Source organism: Phalacrocorax carbo, chromosome 24 (genome assembly GCF_963921805.1).
Source record: "Phalacrocorax carbo chromosome 24, bPhaCar2.1, whole genome shotgun sequence".
Lineage (NCBI taxonomy): Eukaryota > Metazoa > Chordata > Aves > Suliformes > Phalacrocoracidae > Phalacrocorax > Phalacrocorax carbo.
The window spans coordinates 6,613,824-6,630,411 of NC_087536.1; the positions used below are offsets into that span (position 1 = coordinate 6,613,824).

General features: G+C 40.8%; 1 protein-coding gene across 1 annotated transcript in view; it reads left to right on the forward strand.

Moving 5' to 3' along the window:
* The first annotated feature begins 934 nt into the window (after positions 1-934).
* KCNU1 (potassium calcium-activated channel subfamily U member 1) overlaps positions 935-16,588 on the forward strand; it is a 52,966-nt gene continuing 37,312 nt past the window's right edge. The window contains exons 1-16 of the mRNA XM_064472532.1: positions 935-1,099; positions 2,911-3,027; positions 3,889-3,950; positions 5,942-6,032; positions 6,814-6,925; positions 7,550-7,625; positions 8,082-8,157; positions 8,514-8,684; positions 9,122-9,213; positions 9,830-9,940; positions 11,451-11,556; positions 12,639-12,721; positions 13,587-13,656; positions 14,085-14,240; positions 16,185-16,297; positions 16,400-16,468. Of these exons, the coding sequence (XP_064328602.1) occupies positions 935-1,099; positions 2,911-3,027; positions 3,889-3,950; positions 5,942-6,032; positions 6,814-6,925; positions 7,550-7,625; positions 8,082-8,157; positions 8,514-8,684; positions 9,122-9,213; positions 9,830-9,940; positions 11,451-11,556; positions 12,639-12,721; positions 13,587-13,656; positions 14,085-14,240; positions 16,185-16,297; positions 16,400-16,468 (1,670 nt within the window). The remainder of the gene's footprint in view (positions 1,100-2,910; positions 3,028-3,888; positions 3,951-5,941; positions 6,033-6,813; positions 6,926-7,549; positions 7,626-8,081; positions 8,158-8,513; positions 8,685-9,121; positions 9,214-9,829; positions 9,941-11,450; positions 11,557-12,638; positions 12,722-13,586; positions 13,657-14,084; positions 14,241-16,184; positions 16,298-16,399; positions 16,469-16,588) is intronic.

Genomic DNA, 16,588 nt, shown 5'->3' on the forward strand with positions numbered 1-16,588 from the left:
TTTTACCGAGCAGTTTCTGGGCGATGGCTTACTGTGCTGTTCTGCTTTGGTTTTCCCTTTGTCCAAGGCTGCAGTGATGCTGGGAAGCAGATTGTTTTTACATACAGGTATGCAAAGGTTGCCTAACGCCAAGAAAATGCTGCCACCTGTGGGCGTGAGAGCACATTTATCCCAGCTTGGTTATTTTCATATCATTAGAAACTCTGACTTAGCTTGTTAAAATTCTTCTGATTAAAAAGTTTAATAAACTAGGAAAGAAAGAAAGTAATCCAGTGAAATTAAGACAGCAGTGGAAAGGTCATAATGTACTTCACCACTAACAACTGGGCAATCATGGAGAGAAAATACCAGGTGAAGTGCATCTTTGGTCTGACTCATCTGACCAGTCTTATCTTGCTTATTCTGTTTTATTGCTATTGCAGCTCTTATCATGTCTACTTTTTCAGTGCCAGGGCATCTTGCTCGTGTTGGGTTTTTGAGCAGTAGGAGGACTCGATCCGAAAGTTGAGTGGAGATTCCCAAGGGACTACTGCAGTACGTGCGTGTTGCAGCCCTTGACAGGAAGCGTGAAATGGGGTCTGAACTGATGAGTCTGGAGTGCTGTGTGTGAGACTTCACACGTCTGTATTAAGCAGCTTATGTTCTATATACAGTGAGAACCTGCTCTGTAAACTGAGATATTCAGAGAGAAAGTGCCTTGGTCATGACACTGAAAAGATACAGTTCTAAATGAGAACCCCCATTCAAATCCTTCCATTGCAGAGGGAGTCCCTCTCGGTATCCTAGCCTGCCAGTCTGACCAGGGCCAGCACGATGCACAGCACTGGTACTGAGGTCACTGCAGTGTCACAAGAGCAATGAGTGTTCTAGAAGGCCAAGACCAAGCAGCGAAGGAGGCTCAGGAGGAAGAAGGCAGAACAAAGTGGTTCCTAATATGGCAGGGAAATTTAACCTCACCTGTGATCTTTCCTTTCAGTTGGCTTTTATTATACCATCTTTGTTTGTTTTCTTGGGAGGCCTGTTTGCCATAGTGGCCTTCAGGTTGGCTAGGTATGCCTATGGATTCAGTATAGAGAAGATCTGGATGAAAAAAGTGAGAGCAAAATCTTTTTTAAATGCCTCATATTTTGTGTGGGTGCGAGAATGCAAGAAATATGTTTGGTATGGAAGGAGTACTGGCTTAGAAAGTATCTTCTGTTATAGTGCACTAAACGTGTTGTGTTCAGGGAAAGGCTGATTTGGTTTACTTTTATCTTAGAGGTGATTAACATGTGAGTGCTTTTGGATGTTACTGTCTTTCCCCTTTTAAGAGAAGGGGACAAGGTAGATTTTTACCAATGCAGATACTACCAGCTGCACAAACATATACATACAGAAACCTCAGCACCTACATATGAACGTAGATAAACACAGATGCACACAAGAGCACTGAAATGCCTGCCTTTTCAGTCCACACTGTGTACAACCTCTGATTCTTAAACACGCAAACTAATATGTGCAAACACACAGTATCTCATAGACATAGATATTTAAACACTAAGGCAGAGTTCATAACAGAAACAAGGAGTACATGTTCCTGGTCAGTCCATCTCTCAAGACTATACTTCCCCACCCTGTTTACCTCTGCTTTTGGAAAAATTGTCTGAAGTAGTTTTTTGGTACTTTAGAATAACCTTTTTCACATGGCCCAAACAGACTGGGCAAGGATGGGATTAAGCATGCTGAAAACAAATTCACCAGCAAAAGATCTGTGATTTTTTTGACCCCAGTCCTCCCTGTGTGCATTGTGGAAGTGTTGAGAAGGTATTAGTAGCTCCCAAGGATATCACCAGGATGGTTCGTATGACATAACCAGGCACATAAGTGGCCTGGATGCTATGTAATTTGCAGGACTGAAGAGCTCTTTCCTTGTGTTGCTTCATGTTGCCTCCAACAACTGTCACAGGCCGTTGTACTCCATCAGTTCCAGGGGAGGCCTTGACATTCTCGTCAGCTCACCTGGATTGTGTGGGCAGAAAATGAAGGGAACACCTGCGCTGCTGGCAAACTGTAGGCATCTCTGATTGCCAAAACGTTAAATTAATCTGATTCACTGCTGTTCTTTTGGCTGCTGAGCAGAGGTAGGGTTTAGTTCTTAAGTGTTAGTGCTCCAGAGATTCTGATGCCTGAGAAACTGAGTGTAAAAGAAGAGAAGCCAGCACAGCATCTCGCATTACAAGCAGCATTGGTTTGGGGTGTTTTGGTTTTTTTTTCCCAGTATGTGTTTGCAGGTTTTTTGTCACTGAATAATCTGTGTTCATTATTTGTTACAGTTATTAATAGCTGTATCTGAAAAAGGACAGAATCCTACCTCATAGCAAAAGCTAATCAGAATTAGCTGAAGCTGCACAGTAAATCTAAGTCTTACCTGGGGCTGTTACTGGCATATATTAAAAAAGGTAACAAGCCATGTTTAAGCAGAACACTGGAACTGAGATATTGCAGGGTCTGTGCTAGGGAAATATTTGACATGGTCAAAACAAAGAAAATGAATTCATACCTGGCATAAGGGGTGGGGAGAGTAGCAGAGAGATGTTATTAGCCACAGAGCACACTCCTCAGGCTCAACGTTATGAGGCAGTCACTTCAAGGTGACAGGAATCAATGCTCATTGGTGCAACCAGTAGAGAAGAAATGCGACTGCAGCTGTATATCACAGTATGTGTCTGCACAGCATGCCCTCGGCGAAATCCAGGAAGATAAGGCTTTCTGAAGCTTTTAGTAGCTTAACTGGAGGAAAATATATTCCATCCCCCTCTTACTTTCAGTCCTCATTCAGCTTTGGTGGCGGCTGGTTGTCTTGGCTTTAGCCGTCCTTGGAAGCAGTGTCTGGCAAAGCCAATGTTAACAATCTATTTGCTTTTCTGCCAGGACAAACATGTCTGGTGGCCACACAAAAGGAAACAAAGATCAGTCTACTGGATAAGAGTCTTCTCTACGCAGGTAGAAATGATGCTATCGGCTCAGACATCTATGGGGTGTGTACTGGTAAGTAGATTGGCTAGCACAGGTTTCCCCTTCTAAGGCAGCCAGTGGTGAGGCATAGCTGGTCTTGTCAGGACATCAAGTGAAAACACAAGTGTACGTCAGGCTTTGCAGTTCATATGATCTAGGTCACACTTTTTCTTAATACAAGTATGTTTGGCCTGAGAAGATGATTTGGAAAGTTCCTAAGCAGGAAAAGTTACATAAAATGACTGAAACTCACCATCTGATGTCTCCCTAGATCTGGCTGTAGGCAGACTGCTGGGTCTGCCTGCACAGTCTCGATCTTCTGGGTAATTGAATCACTTCTGAGTGATTCAGTCCTGATGGCTTCAATGGAACTGATTGTAACCGTATCAGTAGTAATAATTTTTGTTATTTTAAATGCATGTCCAAAGGATTGAGAGAGCTGTCTTTATCCACTAAAAAAGGATTTGTCAATGGCACATTTCAGTTGAACTTCACTGTCTTTTTTTCATATGAGCATCCTTTTGCATATTAGATTTTGGTGGCTGCAGGCGAATGAGGAACTAGTCTCATGGGGTTGATTCCCTGGCCTTTCACAATGACAACCAGGGAACTGGAGTTCTGTGGTCAGCTGCATCCAGCCCTCCACAGCAGCAAATTAACATGCCAGCATTGACTTCTGTTGGTTGAGATTTTGGTTCATTGTGCATATGCCTAAATAAAATATCTATCTTGGGATTGCTGCAGTATGTGGGTAACTGAGTTTTGTTCCTTCTGCCTCTCCGCTAAGTCATAAAAAAAACCAGAAAAAATGGTATTTTAGATGTGTGCTTGTTTTGGATGGAAGGTGTGTTACTACCAGAGTGAGCTTCATAACATCCCCTTTGATGTTTTCAGGTGATACTGGTGTTTCTTCTGAATATTGGCTCTCTCATCATTTATTTTGTCAATCTTGCTGAGTAAGTACGTTACTGATGTTTATCCAAAAAGCTTGTTTAAACAAACTGTAGAAATAAACTGCCAAGCTGATGTGTTTTCTAAGAGCTGTTTTGTGGCCACAGATAGGAGCCAGAGGAGCTGATGGGCACTGATGTGTGACAGGCCCTTTTGAGCTCCATGGGTTGTCAGGTACATCTTCCTCCCTTACTTTAAGACACCAATACTTAACAGGGATTACAGGTGCCAGGAGAGCTCACCTTGGGCATAACTGCACGACAGCAGCAGCCTGAGTGGTGCATGGAACTACACGATGCAGCCAGAAAGGAAAAATTGTGGTTTGTATCTTTCTGTTGCAGCTGTTGAGGTTTCAGTGTATGTGGGGTTTTTGTGTGTGTTCCTTCAAGGCTGGATTTTCAGGAGAACTGAGGGACAGATGTCCAAATCCTACAGCTTTTGAAAAGGGTCTGGCACCCATTTTGATACAGACATTTTCAGAAGCATTCAAGGCGCGGCTGTTGCTATCGCAGTGTTCAGAGAATGCTAGATTCTTATTACAGCTCACCACCCACTACCCAAAGCTCTTTTGAAAGTCTGGCCATCCATTTTTTGTATCTAAATGGGAATGGAGTTCTTCTATAAAACCCAGCCTTCAGTAAACAATTTGATGGGAATAAAATAATGAGGCTGAGGAGGAAAGCACACTGTAGCCTCTACCAGTCTTTACCTGAATACATATATTTTGTAGAATATGCTCAGGGGTAAAAAGATATCAATATATAAACCCCTTTGATTGAATTAATATGCCAGAGCATTGTTCTCAGTTCTTTGCTTGGACTGGTGAACAGCACTGGAAAAATAAAATGGAATAATAAAAAGAAATAAATAAAATATAAAAGCTGTGGAGCACTCTGAACTGAATTCAATCAGCAAGGGTAAACCTGAGAAGCAGAATTCTACATCAAGAGCAGTCCAATATTGAGTTTAATCCCAAGACATTATAAAGCTGACAAACATCTAGGAATAGCTTCTGAAGGGAAAGAGTTGGATTTTTTTAAAGGAATAAACAGGCAGCTAATCCTATTTACACAGAGTTCTTTCCATGAATAGCACTGCACCTGTAGGTGAGAGTAGATGTTCACCTGGGCTGACCTATGGGACTAGTTTACTCCGTGCTGCTGCTTTCAGAATCTCCCCTGCATGGGTGGAGGAAGAGGTGCCTCAGATGGTTCATAGTGGATGTACCTCGCTTGCTGTCAGCCGGGTGTAGGCAACATGTCAGCAGGCGAGTGTAAGAATACGGCCTGTAATCTCTTTGGGCGCTGTCAAACATCCGCTGTTGGACCAGGTGGTGCCAGCGGGAAAAGCTATTCCCACAGCTTTCTGCTGCCAGATTTTACCGCTTGCATCGGTTGGCACTGTTACACTTTGGAGCACTCTGCAAGCCTATTTCATGCAAGGTCAGTGAGGCTGGCCTAGAAAATGTAAGCTGGTGTTGTAAGCTAAAGTTTGCAGACTTTGATGGAAGCTGCTCAGTGCTCCAACCACTCCCGTGGCAGTCAGAGGGCATGCTCAGAAGGGGTTCAGTGACAAATAGCTACAGGAGCTCTCTTTTCTGCTGACTAAACTGAATACAGAAGAGTATACTGGCCCACAGGAGAAGGGTGAAACCATTTTCCTGAAGAAGTCAACAGAAGGATTTGCATAAGCACTCTATAAATACATGAAACCCATCTTTCCAGTATATTTGCGTGATAGATAAATAATGTCATGTTTTAACATGCTTGCTAATGCTAATGAAAGCCTGCTATTAACAGCCATTTATTCTGCCTAACCCACTGAGGGAGAAGAGATTTAAATTACACAAAACTGTGAATACATTTAAATTCTGGTTTTGTGATTATTTTGTAGTAAAAACGCAAACCGAATGTCACTTTATAGCCACTCTTGCTCATTTTTGTTTTCTTTTTTTTTCCTTTCCCTCCACTGGCTGCGATGTCTGTTTCCCAATTAGAACAGAGGAATTCAAGATCTCCTTTCCAGAGAGCATCCTTTATGTAGATACAGGCTTCAATGCTTTCTTCCTCCTTTACTTTGGATTACGGGTAAGGAACCTTTATGGGAAAGTTGAGTTAAAATTGACCTATATTTGGGAGCAGTTTACCTGTGTGAACAGCAGGTGCTCTGTAGTATATGTTTGATTGCCCTAGCTTAACTCAGAGCCACTCTGGTTTCTCACCTTTTCTTGTAATTACTTTGTTTTCTCCCTTTGGAATCTGGTTATTTCCAGCATTTCTGCAACATTTCCCAGCTCACATGTTAGCCTTGTCAGTCTTTCTCCATGTCTTTAAACCACTGAATGAATTAGTCGGGTCTCTCTTCAGCTTTTCTTGAACAAACTGTAATAGCTGTGTGCCATCTGTTGTTAAAATGACATTAGTTGCACTGGTGTGAAATACATTCTGATTGTAGCTTTTGATATGAGAATTTTTGCTTAAGTCATTAGAAACAGGATATTCCAAGTTATAGATTGATGTGATGAGGATGGGGTCTTGCCTGCCCTTCGGTTTTATAATTCATTTTTACTGATACTGCAGCACCACAGAGAAAGACACCCTAGAAAAAAGAAGAAAGGAGCAGATGAGAAAGAGGGAGAGAAAAAGAGCATTGTTATACCTTTAGGTCCAACCCATTCTGTGTTCTTGGGGCTCCAGCCCAAGCCTTTCTGAAACAAAACAGAAATGTTAAGGGGGTGTCCACCAGAGCCAAAACAATAGAGAAGGAAGCAGACTGCAAAAAATGGGTCTCCTCAGAGAGCTGCCTTCTTTCTCCGATGAGACCCACGATCACACAACACTGATGCTTTTTGATGTTATTCATCTTTAGTTTGTGGCAGCAGATGACAAGCTGAGGTTCTGGCTTGAGCTGAATTCTCTTGTGGATTTCTTCACGATCCCTCCAGTTTTTGTTTCCTATTATTTAAAGAAGAATTGGCTTGGTAAGTAAGACTTAGAAGTTCTGCTTTCCATCCGTGGTTTTCTGCATCTTACATCAAGAATCACTTCAGGTTTATTTTGATTTGGGGAGGCTTTGACCAGCAGTATGAAAACTGTTCTCTTGGAGCAAAATTATGCTTTGTTTGCAAAAACTCTTTGATTTTGAGGGGCTTGTAATTTACCCAAGTCTGTCTCCATTATGTGTATCTGTCTGCTGAGATACTAGAAGCCAGGCAGTCACTCTACCTGAGAACTGGATGAGGAGTTACCCAGCAGGGAAGCAAAGATGGTACCCTGATTTTTGTGAATGGCTTTCTTGCATGCTCTGGGGTCTATACCCTAGTGGATCTGTATGTCGCTTAAGCTTTCCAGTCATAGCTCAAAGGAACTGCAATTCTTAATTTTTCTCATAATTGAAGGCGTCAGTTGAGGGTATAGGTGGAAATCCAGTGACATAAAGGCTCTGAATACTGAGCAATGTTATCCTCTCTTGACAAGTGTGAGGTAGGCTCCACTATAAATATGTGGAAAACAAAGCATGCATGTTTAAACATATCGAATACGTGGAACACTCTACTTCTGGACAGACTTTTTCTTCCTTCTCTGACTTTCTCACTTTTCTGCAGGTTTGCGTTTTTTGAGAGCACTTAGGTTGTTAGAACTTCCACGAATACTGCAGTTCCTCAGGATCACGAAGAACAAGTAAGTTAAAGCCTCGCCAAGTACGCTTGGAAGCCTAACGTTCTCTCTGATGTGTGTATTTTGGCTGACTCAGGTAATAAAGGAAAATGCTGGTGTTGCATATGGAAAAAAAAAAATAACTCTCAATAATGTTGCACTGGAAATCACAAAAAAATTTATAACCATCAGCTCAGTGAGACTCTGGCAGTGAGGAAATGAGTGGAAATCATAAATGCCAGAAATCTTAAAGGGATCATCTCTAAAAAATGTCAAAAATGGGATTATTTGACATGTTGCCTATGATAGAAAGGGCTGGATGTAGGAAGATTTTTCTAATCTTAAATCCTTCATATGTAATCTTACACTCACTAGAGAAGAGTTTTGTTGAGTGGAGTTGGGTCATGTAGGAAATTCTTGACTCTGGCAAAGATTATGTTACATTTTAATGTTCTGGGATTTTTCCTTTTCTGTCTCCAGTTATTCAATCAAGCTCTCCAAGCTCTTTGCTGTATTTATCAGTACCTGGCTCACAGCTGCAGGATTTATTCACCTGGTATGTATAATCATCTACACATCCTTCCTTGTCACCCTTAAATCAGTATTGTCACGTGAACTTTAGGTATATGCCTTTTCCTAACAAATGCAGCGTTCTCTTAGGAGAGAACAATTTTGTTGTACCAGGACAAAGCATGGCTCAAGCCAGTGTAGGTTACTTGCATATGTTATCAGATGTGGTTCTATGGATGCAGTCCCCCCCATTCCTTCCCCCGCTCCCCAGTAATGAATCACTTCTGCAATAACTAAAATAGTGCCAATTTTTTAAATGAAATAATTGTGATTTGGAGATTAACTGAAACCAAAACCAATTTAATCTTCCCTTTTCTCTTCTCTTTTCCTGCCCCTGGGCAGGTAGAAAACAATGGAGATCCTTGGGTTCAGCCTGCGAATTCCCAGTCCCTCAGCTATTTCAAATGCATGTACCTAGTAATGATGACTATGTCCACGGTTGGCTACGGTGATGTTGTGGTTCAAACAATGTTGGGCCGAACCTTCGTTGTTTTCTTCATTATTGGTGGTTTGGTAAGAAACCTATATTTCTTTTCTGAAAATGGCAGTTGGGGACAGATAGTGAACAGCAGCGTCTCAAAAAATTTGGTCTTGTAGTAGGGATTGGATGTCTATGAGCAAAGAGAGTTTTGACATTAAGTATTTACTGGCATGGCTATAGAGTAATTTTCTCTTCAAAAAGCTGGCAGGGCTTCTAGCGTTTCTTCCTGCGGCTGCAAATACTGGCAAGAGCCAAAATAGTGGACAAAACTAATCCAAAGCATCAACGGGATAAATCCATTATCACTACGTCATACAGTTGTACGTTCCTGCCAGGGATTTTAGCAATCTGAAGTAAATTTCTCATTGTTGTTCCACATAATTTAAACTCTCACAAACTAATGTGTCGTGGTTAGGAGAGACAGAATTGGCTCTGAGAAAGATGTTTTGTTTTTTTTTAAATGTCTTAGGTACTATTTGCAAACTTTATCCCTGAAGTTGTGGAAATTGTTGAAAGCCATAAAAATTACAAATCCTCCTATGAAGTGGTGAGTGGGAAAAAGTAAGTATGGTTGCTATTTGTCTTTGGAAAATAAAAAACAGGTTAGTGACTAGGCTGGGAACCAGCTCAGAAGAAGTAAGAAGCTAAATAAAGCTTTCAGTAGTAACTTAAATGAAATCCTGAAACTTACTCTGGGTTGATCCTTACCTCAAGACTGTTGGAATAAACCTTTTCAACAGCACTATTCACCATGGATTTTATCTTCAAAGGAAGAGAAGCTAGCTGACCTGATAGCCTAACTGAGAGAGCGAAAAGGCCTATTTCATTGGTGGTGGGTTTTTTCAGTGTAGGTGTGGTTGGGGGTTTTTTGGTCACTCGCAGGACTGGGAAGGTACAGCTTTAACCAGGTCTTATAAAGTTCTTTCTATGACTCTCTGTTTTTGGAATGCCTACCATTCACTGCTTCTAAAACTTCTAGTTCCTCTTCTTTTCCAAAATAACTCCTGAAGTACATAGTCACGATGGATGAAATTACCATCAAACCGAATACACAAACTGTGTTCTGCATTACTGGGATTAATATGCTACAAACAGGTGTGTAGCTTCATACAGCGTCAGCTTTGCAACAGCCATTCTATTTTCAAAGTGACAAATCTTGCTTGATCTCTTCCTGTAGCTATATTGTTGTCTGTGGTAATATCACTCTGGAGAGTGTCACTACATTCCTACGAGACTTTTTGCTTCAGGACAAGGGGAATGTTTGCACAGAAATCCTTTTTCTGGGAGAGTAAGTATCCTTATTTCTCTGAGATATTTCATTTTGATTCCCTGAACGCTTAGGGGAAATGTAGGAGATCTGAAAGTAAAGGAAAGCAATGCTGTGTAACTAATTAATTAGAGTTAGAAACCGAATCGTAGCAGTGAAGTTTTCATGCTGGAATGTTTATGATAAAATGTTTTCTGTTGTGATCAATTAGGAAAAAAAAAAATGTTTCCCTGTAAATTACATAGCAAACTAGCTTTGCCAGATATACCCGACTTCAAGTCTTGCCAAGTCTGGCAATCAAATAATTGTCAGCTGTCTCAATTTCTTATACATTTTTTTCATCCTGGGGAGAAAATTTGTAATTTCCACTTGGTCATGCTGGTGTATGGCAAAAAGGGGAAAGCGAAGCCACTTTTCTGTGCTAAAAATATCAGGCATTTCAACTGTCCTGTCAGATCCCCTTCTTCTGCCTAGCTGAAGCCATTAGACATGTTTCTGAAAGCAGACGCTTCAGAGGGAGGTGATTGCTGGGAGCACAAACATGATTTTACCTTGGCATGCAGTGGAGGTGGGGCAAGAGGTGAGCAAAATATTATAGGCATCTCTTTTGAAATACCATGACATTTTGAGGGAGCTGTTGAATTGAGGATGCATGGAAATGAGGTACAGGAATGGTTCAAAGACAGGAAAATGCTTTAGAGGAAGAGATGTAGAGTTCAGCCTGTTCAGCATAACAGGAAGAGGATAGGGAGTTTGGCTCAATTAAAGTGCCTAAGTAGCTTCATAACCTGTATAAAAATCTTCTTTAATCTGGAAAAGAAAGGTATAACAAAAGCTAATAACTAGAGTTCAAAGTCGAGCAAACTCAAGTAAGAAGCAAGGCATGCGTTTTTGAAAGTGGGAAGTGATTAATAACCACTAAAAGCAACAGCTCAGAGAATGGGTGGATTTTCCAACTCCTGTCTTTAAATCAAGACTGGATATCTTCCTACAGGGCATGCTTCATTACTGGGATCAATGTAGGGATATCTTGATAATGTATTGTACAGCTTGTGTAGAAGAGAATGTTACAGAGGTTCCCGGATGAGATACAGTTTGCATAAATTGAATAGGAAAATAACACTTGAGTTGGAGAGAAAGTTGAAGTTCAGCAGTTTCGTTTGAAAAGAGAATACAGAATCAAGCCCTAGGAAGTGTCATTTCCTGACTCTCGTGGAGTAACAGTGAGCTGTAAAATTAGAGTTGCATGGATGGCTGTGGAATGATACTCATGAAAAATTAATGACAATAGTAGAAGACAGGAAAAATCCAGGAAACATTTCCATGACTGTTAAGTTTTATAAAAGCTTGTTTTCATTAAAATCTAAACTACGTAGTTTAACTCAGCTGCCAAAATCCCTGTAGCTTTTTTTAAACAGCAAGTAGTTATGGCAAATAGCTTCTCTGAGAAATGGAGACTTGCAGAGAATGTAATTATGAGAGATTGATGGATTCCCCCCTCCTGCCCCCCGTTGTTGTTTGTACTGAACAGGTCTCTTCCTAGTCTGGAGCTGGAAGCTGTGTTCAAATGCTATTCAGCCTACGCGACTTTCTTTTATGGCTCTGCACTGAACTCTGAAGATCTGAAGAGAGTTGGGGTAAGAACTTCATCATTTGCCCTCTCTTGTAGATAAGCCAACCTTGGGAAAACCTTGTCCCTTATGAAAGGATGGTCGAGCTGCATTTACTCAATTCATGTTGAGATTTACACTTCAAGCAGCTCTGCTTATTTTAGTGGAACCTTTTCCGTACCTTTTGCATACCAACATATCACTCATGGGAACCAAGAATGGAAGAGTCAGGCATAACAGACTTTTCAGGCTATAGATTTTTCAAGCACTGAAGCACAAAAAATAAAGAGGAAAGCCAAACTGATCATCTGGTTTTGAAAGAGGAATGTTATGGAGTGCAGCATTTCTGGAAATCGTATTTAAATAATTGGAAAATTGGAATAGCCCTTAGTTAGCTCATCTATAGAGTGTGCATCGTATTTGGGTCTCTTTTATGGATGTCCAGAAGACACTTAGTGTTTTGAAATACTGAAGACTTGGTAAAATATTCTAATAGAAGCAGAAGGAATAGACCTGGAATAAAAAATAAAATAAAATAAAAAAACAACCACCCCAAAAAAAACCCCCAAAATGCCACTGCCTTCTTTAACTTTAGTGTGGTTTCTGTTTGTTAGTATCCCATTTGAAATGCAGTGGTAGATCTCCACCCGGTTCACAGCAGACTATAAAACCTCCACCATAAATGAAACCTGTTGTTAATGACTTCATTACACAGCCCTAGTGTTGATTAGGTGACTGAGACGAAGGTCTTGTGACCTGCCCAAATACTGACCCTTGAAGTGCTTCAGCGGGACTTTGCTGGGGAAGATTACAGCAAAGCTGTGTATTTTGTAACCTCTCCTAGGAAGGTGTTAGTGCTAGGAACTTAAACATTTCACACGTTCCAGCACTTTGAAAACAGAAATATGCATTACATACTGTATGTCTGACTGGAGCTGCATCACTGTTGAGACGTTCAGGCATGTGTACAACTCCGAGTAATAGGATCGTGATGATCTTACATAAGCTTTTAACCAAAGACATGTGCCACTAAATCAGCTTGCTATCAGAGATTGCTGTACTTCATATGGGGTTAAACCCTGATTTAACTTTTCTCTCCTGGGATACAGATGGGATCTGCAAATGCTTGTCTCATTCTAGCAGATGTTCACTCTCCACAGCCTTATACTGAAGATACTTCCAATATCATGAGGTAGGATGAGATACTCCAGTGCTTTCGTTCTCTATCTGATTGATATTAACAGTGACACAGATAGTGCTGTTGGCAGGGGAACATATTTGTCCTGTCACGTCTTTTTTCTGCCTGGAGAACTCTGAAAGCCAACTGACTGCTTTCTGCTATGATTTTATCAGATGTGTTGAAGGATTGAGACAGGTAGCAGCTGTGCAGCCTCGCAACCCCATACAGAATATGATGTTACTAAATATGGTGTAATTACCTTCTTCAGTATCCTGAATATTAGCAGTCGAGGAGTCTGGCTCCTTTACACTGGAGAGGGTTGCACACTACTGTCTGGTGCAGCTCTGCTGTCAGGTCTGATAATTCTACACATCTTCGTAGAAGGCAGACTTGAACTGGGGACTTCCTTAGTATGGCTGCATTGTGTGAATCTGATGGCATAATTAGCGTACCCCGAAAGCAATCCAGAGATACAAGTTCCAAACTGGGTTATCTTTACTTTCTGTTTGTAAGGCATCTCCTGAAGTGGAGATGTCAGTTTATGAATGAAATTTACAGGTGGAATTGGCAAAGCAAATAATACTCATTATCATTACTTCTCTTAGCTCTAGACTTTTAGTGGGATGCAGGTATGCTTCTTCACCCTCTGTCCAAGCCATGTGCCATTATCTTAAAATATTTTGATGCCTTCCTCTCCAGATAGTGGAATTGGATGTGCTTGAAGTGTAGAGGTCCCAGATATGGGCACTGGCTCATATGCCATTCTTTGTCACTGCTCTCCAGTTGCTCTCTGCTGGAGTAAACTAGTCTGACTTTAAAAATGAGAGACCCAAGCCAGAACTGAGCACGTTAATCAGAAATTGTATCTTTTGTACAGAGTGCTGTCTATCAAGAATCACCACCCGAACACGAGAGTAATTTTACAGATAATTCAGTCCCGTAACAAGGTATCACAATTGTCTGTCTGTCATGTGGGTTGTCACGGTTGAAATGCTGGCCTTTATGGAATCAGAAATCTCTTCCTTTTATAAAAACAGGATCTTTATCCAGTGTCTCTTATTCGTCCAGTTACTAACCTAACTAGATTACTTTTAACATTACTAACACTAAAGAATGACTTTTTGTTTGTTTTTATTGTTTTTGTCAAAGTTGTCAGCAAATGCATGTTGAATTTTAAAAGAAAATAAACCAACCTAAAAAATCCCAGCCGAAGAACCTCAGAACTCCACTTAGCTATCTGTTAAAATATTTCAGCACAGATTTATTTTTTTTTTTAAAGTTGAAGGCAAGAAAGACAAGAACCATCATTTCACAGGAACATTGTGGCTTGCCTATCTCTATGCTGGTCTGTCACCACTTTCCTCCTCTGAAACAGGTGTACCTGCCGAATATCCCCAACTGGGACTGGAGGGCAGGAGACAGCGTCATCTGTTTAGCTGAACTGAAGCTAGGCTTTGTAGCACAAAGCTGCCTTGTTCCTGGTTTGTCTACTCTCCTAACCAGTTTGTTCATCATGAAAGAGGATACTGAGGTATGTCCTTCACTTGTCTAAATAATGTGAACACAGCCCAGTGGGATCTTCTCTGAAACATGTGCCTGACTTGTGAGTAGAAACAGCAGCCAGGTCTGCTGAAGTTTATCTTGATCATCCTGGGATTAAGCTTGGCGCAGAAGGCAAGAAAACCTAACATACTCTTTCTAATTTACTACTCTAATTTAGTGCAAGATGTGAAAAGAGTGCTCTAGAGCACGCCGAGGCAAAAGAGCCTAAGGTTGCATTTTACAGTAGTGTGCAAGGAGGTGCCAAAGTAAAGGATGGCCCCCAGCAAGCCCTGCTGCTGCCTTTAGCTGATCTGTGGGAGCGCCTTGCCTGTTGCTGTAGGTTCAAAAGCATTAACGTGATGCTGGTGCTCCGCTGCCTTGAGAGAACACAGTAAATCAGTTTTGGTTACTGCATAGTATGGACCCTGTTAGCTTCTCTGCGTCTTGCTTCCCTTCTGTCTGGCATTCGTTATCTGAATCTGTGCTTAAAGCACTTCAGCAGAACCACTCCTGCTTGAGACACCCAAAAATGGGCTGAGAATCAGTCCCATGTACCCTTTCCAGAATAGCATGCTTTTCTTCAGTATTCTTTTAGGCGTTTTTATTTCTTTGGTTAGGTCTTATGGGGTAATTTACACAGGAACAGCGACAATTAGAAATCCTGCCATCTCTCTGCAAGGAAGGTGATTCAAATTTATCCTACTTCTTTCTGTCTGTGCTCGTCAGTATCTGCTAGAACACAAAATTGATAAATTATGTATTAACTTTACAGTACATAAGTTGCTCAAATATTTCCAAATCAATACCAGAAGATTTAATTAAAAAAATAAAAAGACAGAACTGTTAGTTAAGTGTGCAGTTGCCTGAACAAGTCTCAGGTTGGCTAGTCCTGCAGTGGACATGCTTTTGCTATCACCTAGTGGCTATATGTGATAATTCACATTCATCTCCTGCACAGAAGAAATTGACTGCTATTTCTTTCTTCAGGGACTTTTCATTCACAAAATTCATTTAGACAAACTAAACAGATATCAGGTGAAATAAATACAGAGTTTATCAATGTGGAAGTTGTATGTAGAATTGGGCTCCTTGTTAGACAACATTTTTTCATTGACATGTGTGGTTTTCTTCCAGTCTAAATATTTCACAGACATGGCAAAGCTAGCAGAAGTGGTATTTTAAGCATACTATGAAAACTCAGCAAACTTTTTAAATTGATAAAAACCTTTTATGTCAAAATCCATTAAATAATTTTTATTTGGAAAGCAACACTCTTAAGACTTTTTTTTTAGTAGCCTATCAAGTTTTTACGTGGAAGGCATTCATATGCCAAGGGAATAGCATATGCTGTGACACAATGAGCGGCAGCCTAAAACCTGAAGGAGCTGGAAGCAGTAGAAGTGTTGCTGCTTTAACTACCTCAGTATAAACAAACCTTCCCTACCCACACAACTACCAAAGGAAAAAAAGTGCTTATACTGGAGTAGGCGATCACAGTTCAGCAATAAATCACATCCCTATTAACTGTATTTGTGATTGGTGACACTTAACACAAGACCAGTCCTCACTGGCGTAACTAAGGAGGCAGGTTAATCTTATTGCAAAGTAAGGTGTAACTTTCCTCAAAGAACGGGCTCCCAAAAGTTTGCAGTCATGAAACTTCCCTGTAACGTTGTATGCAGTAATAGCACCTGTTCTTCGATGGCAGTATGAACTGGAAGCGTCTAGAAGGGTTGAAACTTTCCCTGGTCTGTTGTTTATTAACTCTGATATTGTCTCTGACAACACACAGCTGATGTCATTCTGCTTCTAGTAACTAAGGGCTTTTGATCTAATACCATGTGGTGGTAGAGTATTGGCCGAGTGTTAGATTACATACCCTACTTGCTTTGCCTTCCAATAAATACATTATCTTTATGGTTGATTCTTTTAGACAAAGAGAAAATATCTGAAGGACAAAATGCTTCTGGAAGACAAAGACTACAAAGTAATAACTTTTCAGCTCTCCAATGATTTTGCAGACATGACTTTTATAGAGGTTTGTCGGTATGTGGTACAGATGTGGTTGTTTTTGTTATTTCCTTCCAGATGTGTCTTTTTACAGTACAGAGATATTGCAACCAACCGTGGCTTGCTTTCTTTCCCCAGGTTGTGCTTTGTAAAACTGAACCTTGTCCTCTTGGGAATTGAACTCAGATTTGGCAGTCAAGGGGAGAGGTAATTGTCTGGGAGACTTCTCTTCTAGTAAGAAGTCAACTAATTCCAAACTAACAAGTTCCAAAGAACTCAGAAGACACATACCCCAGGCTCTGCACAGGTTTTATACACCTCTCATCT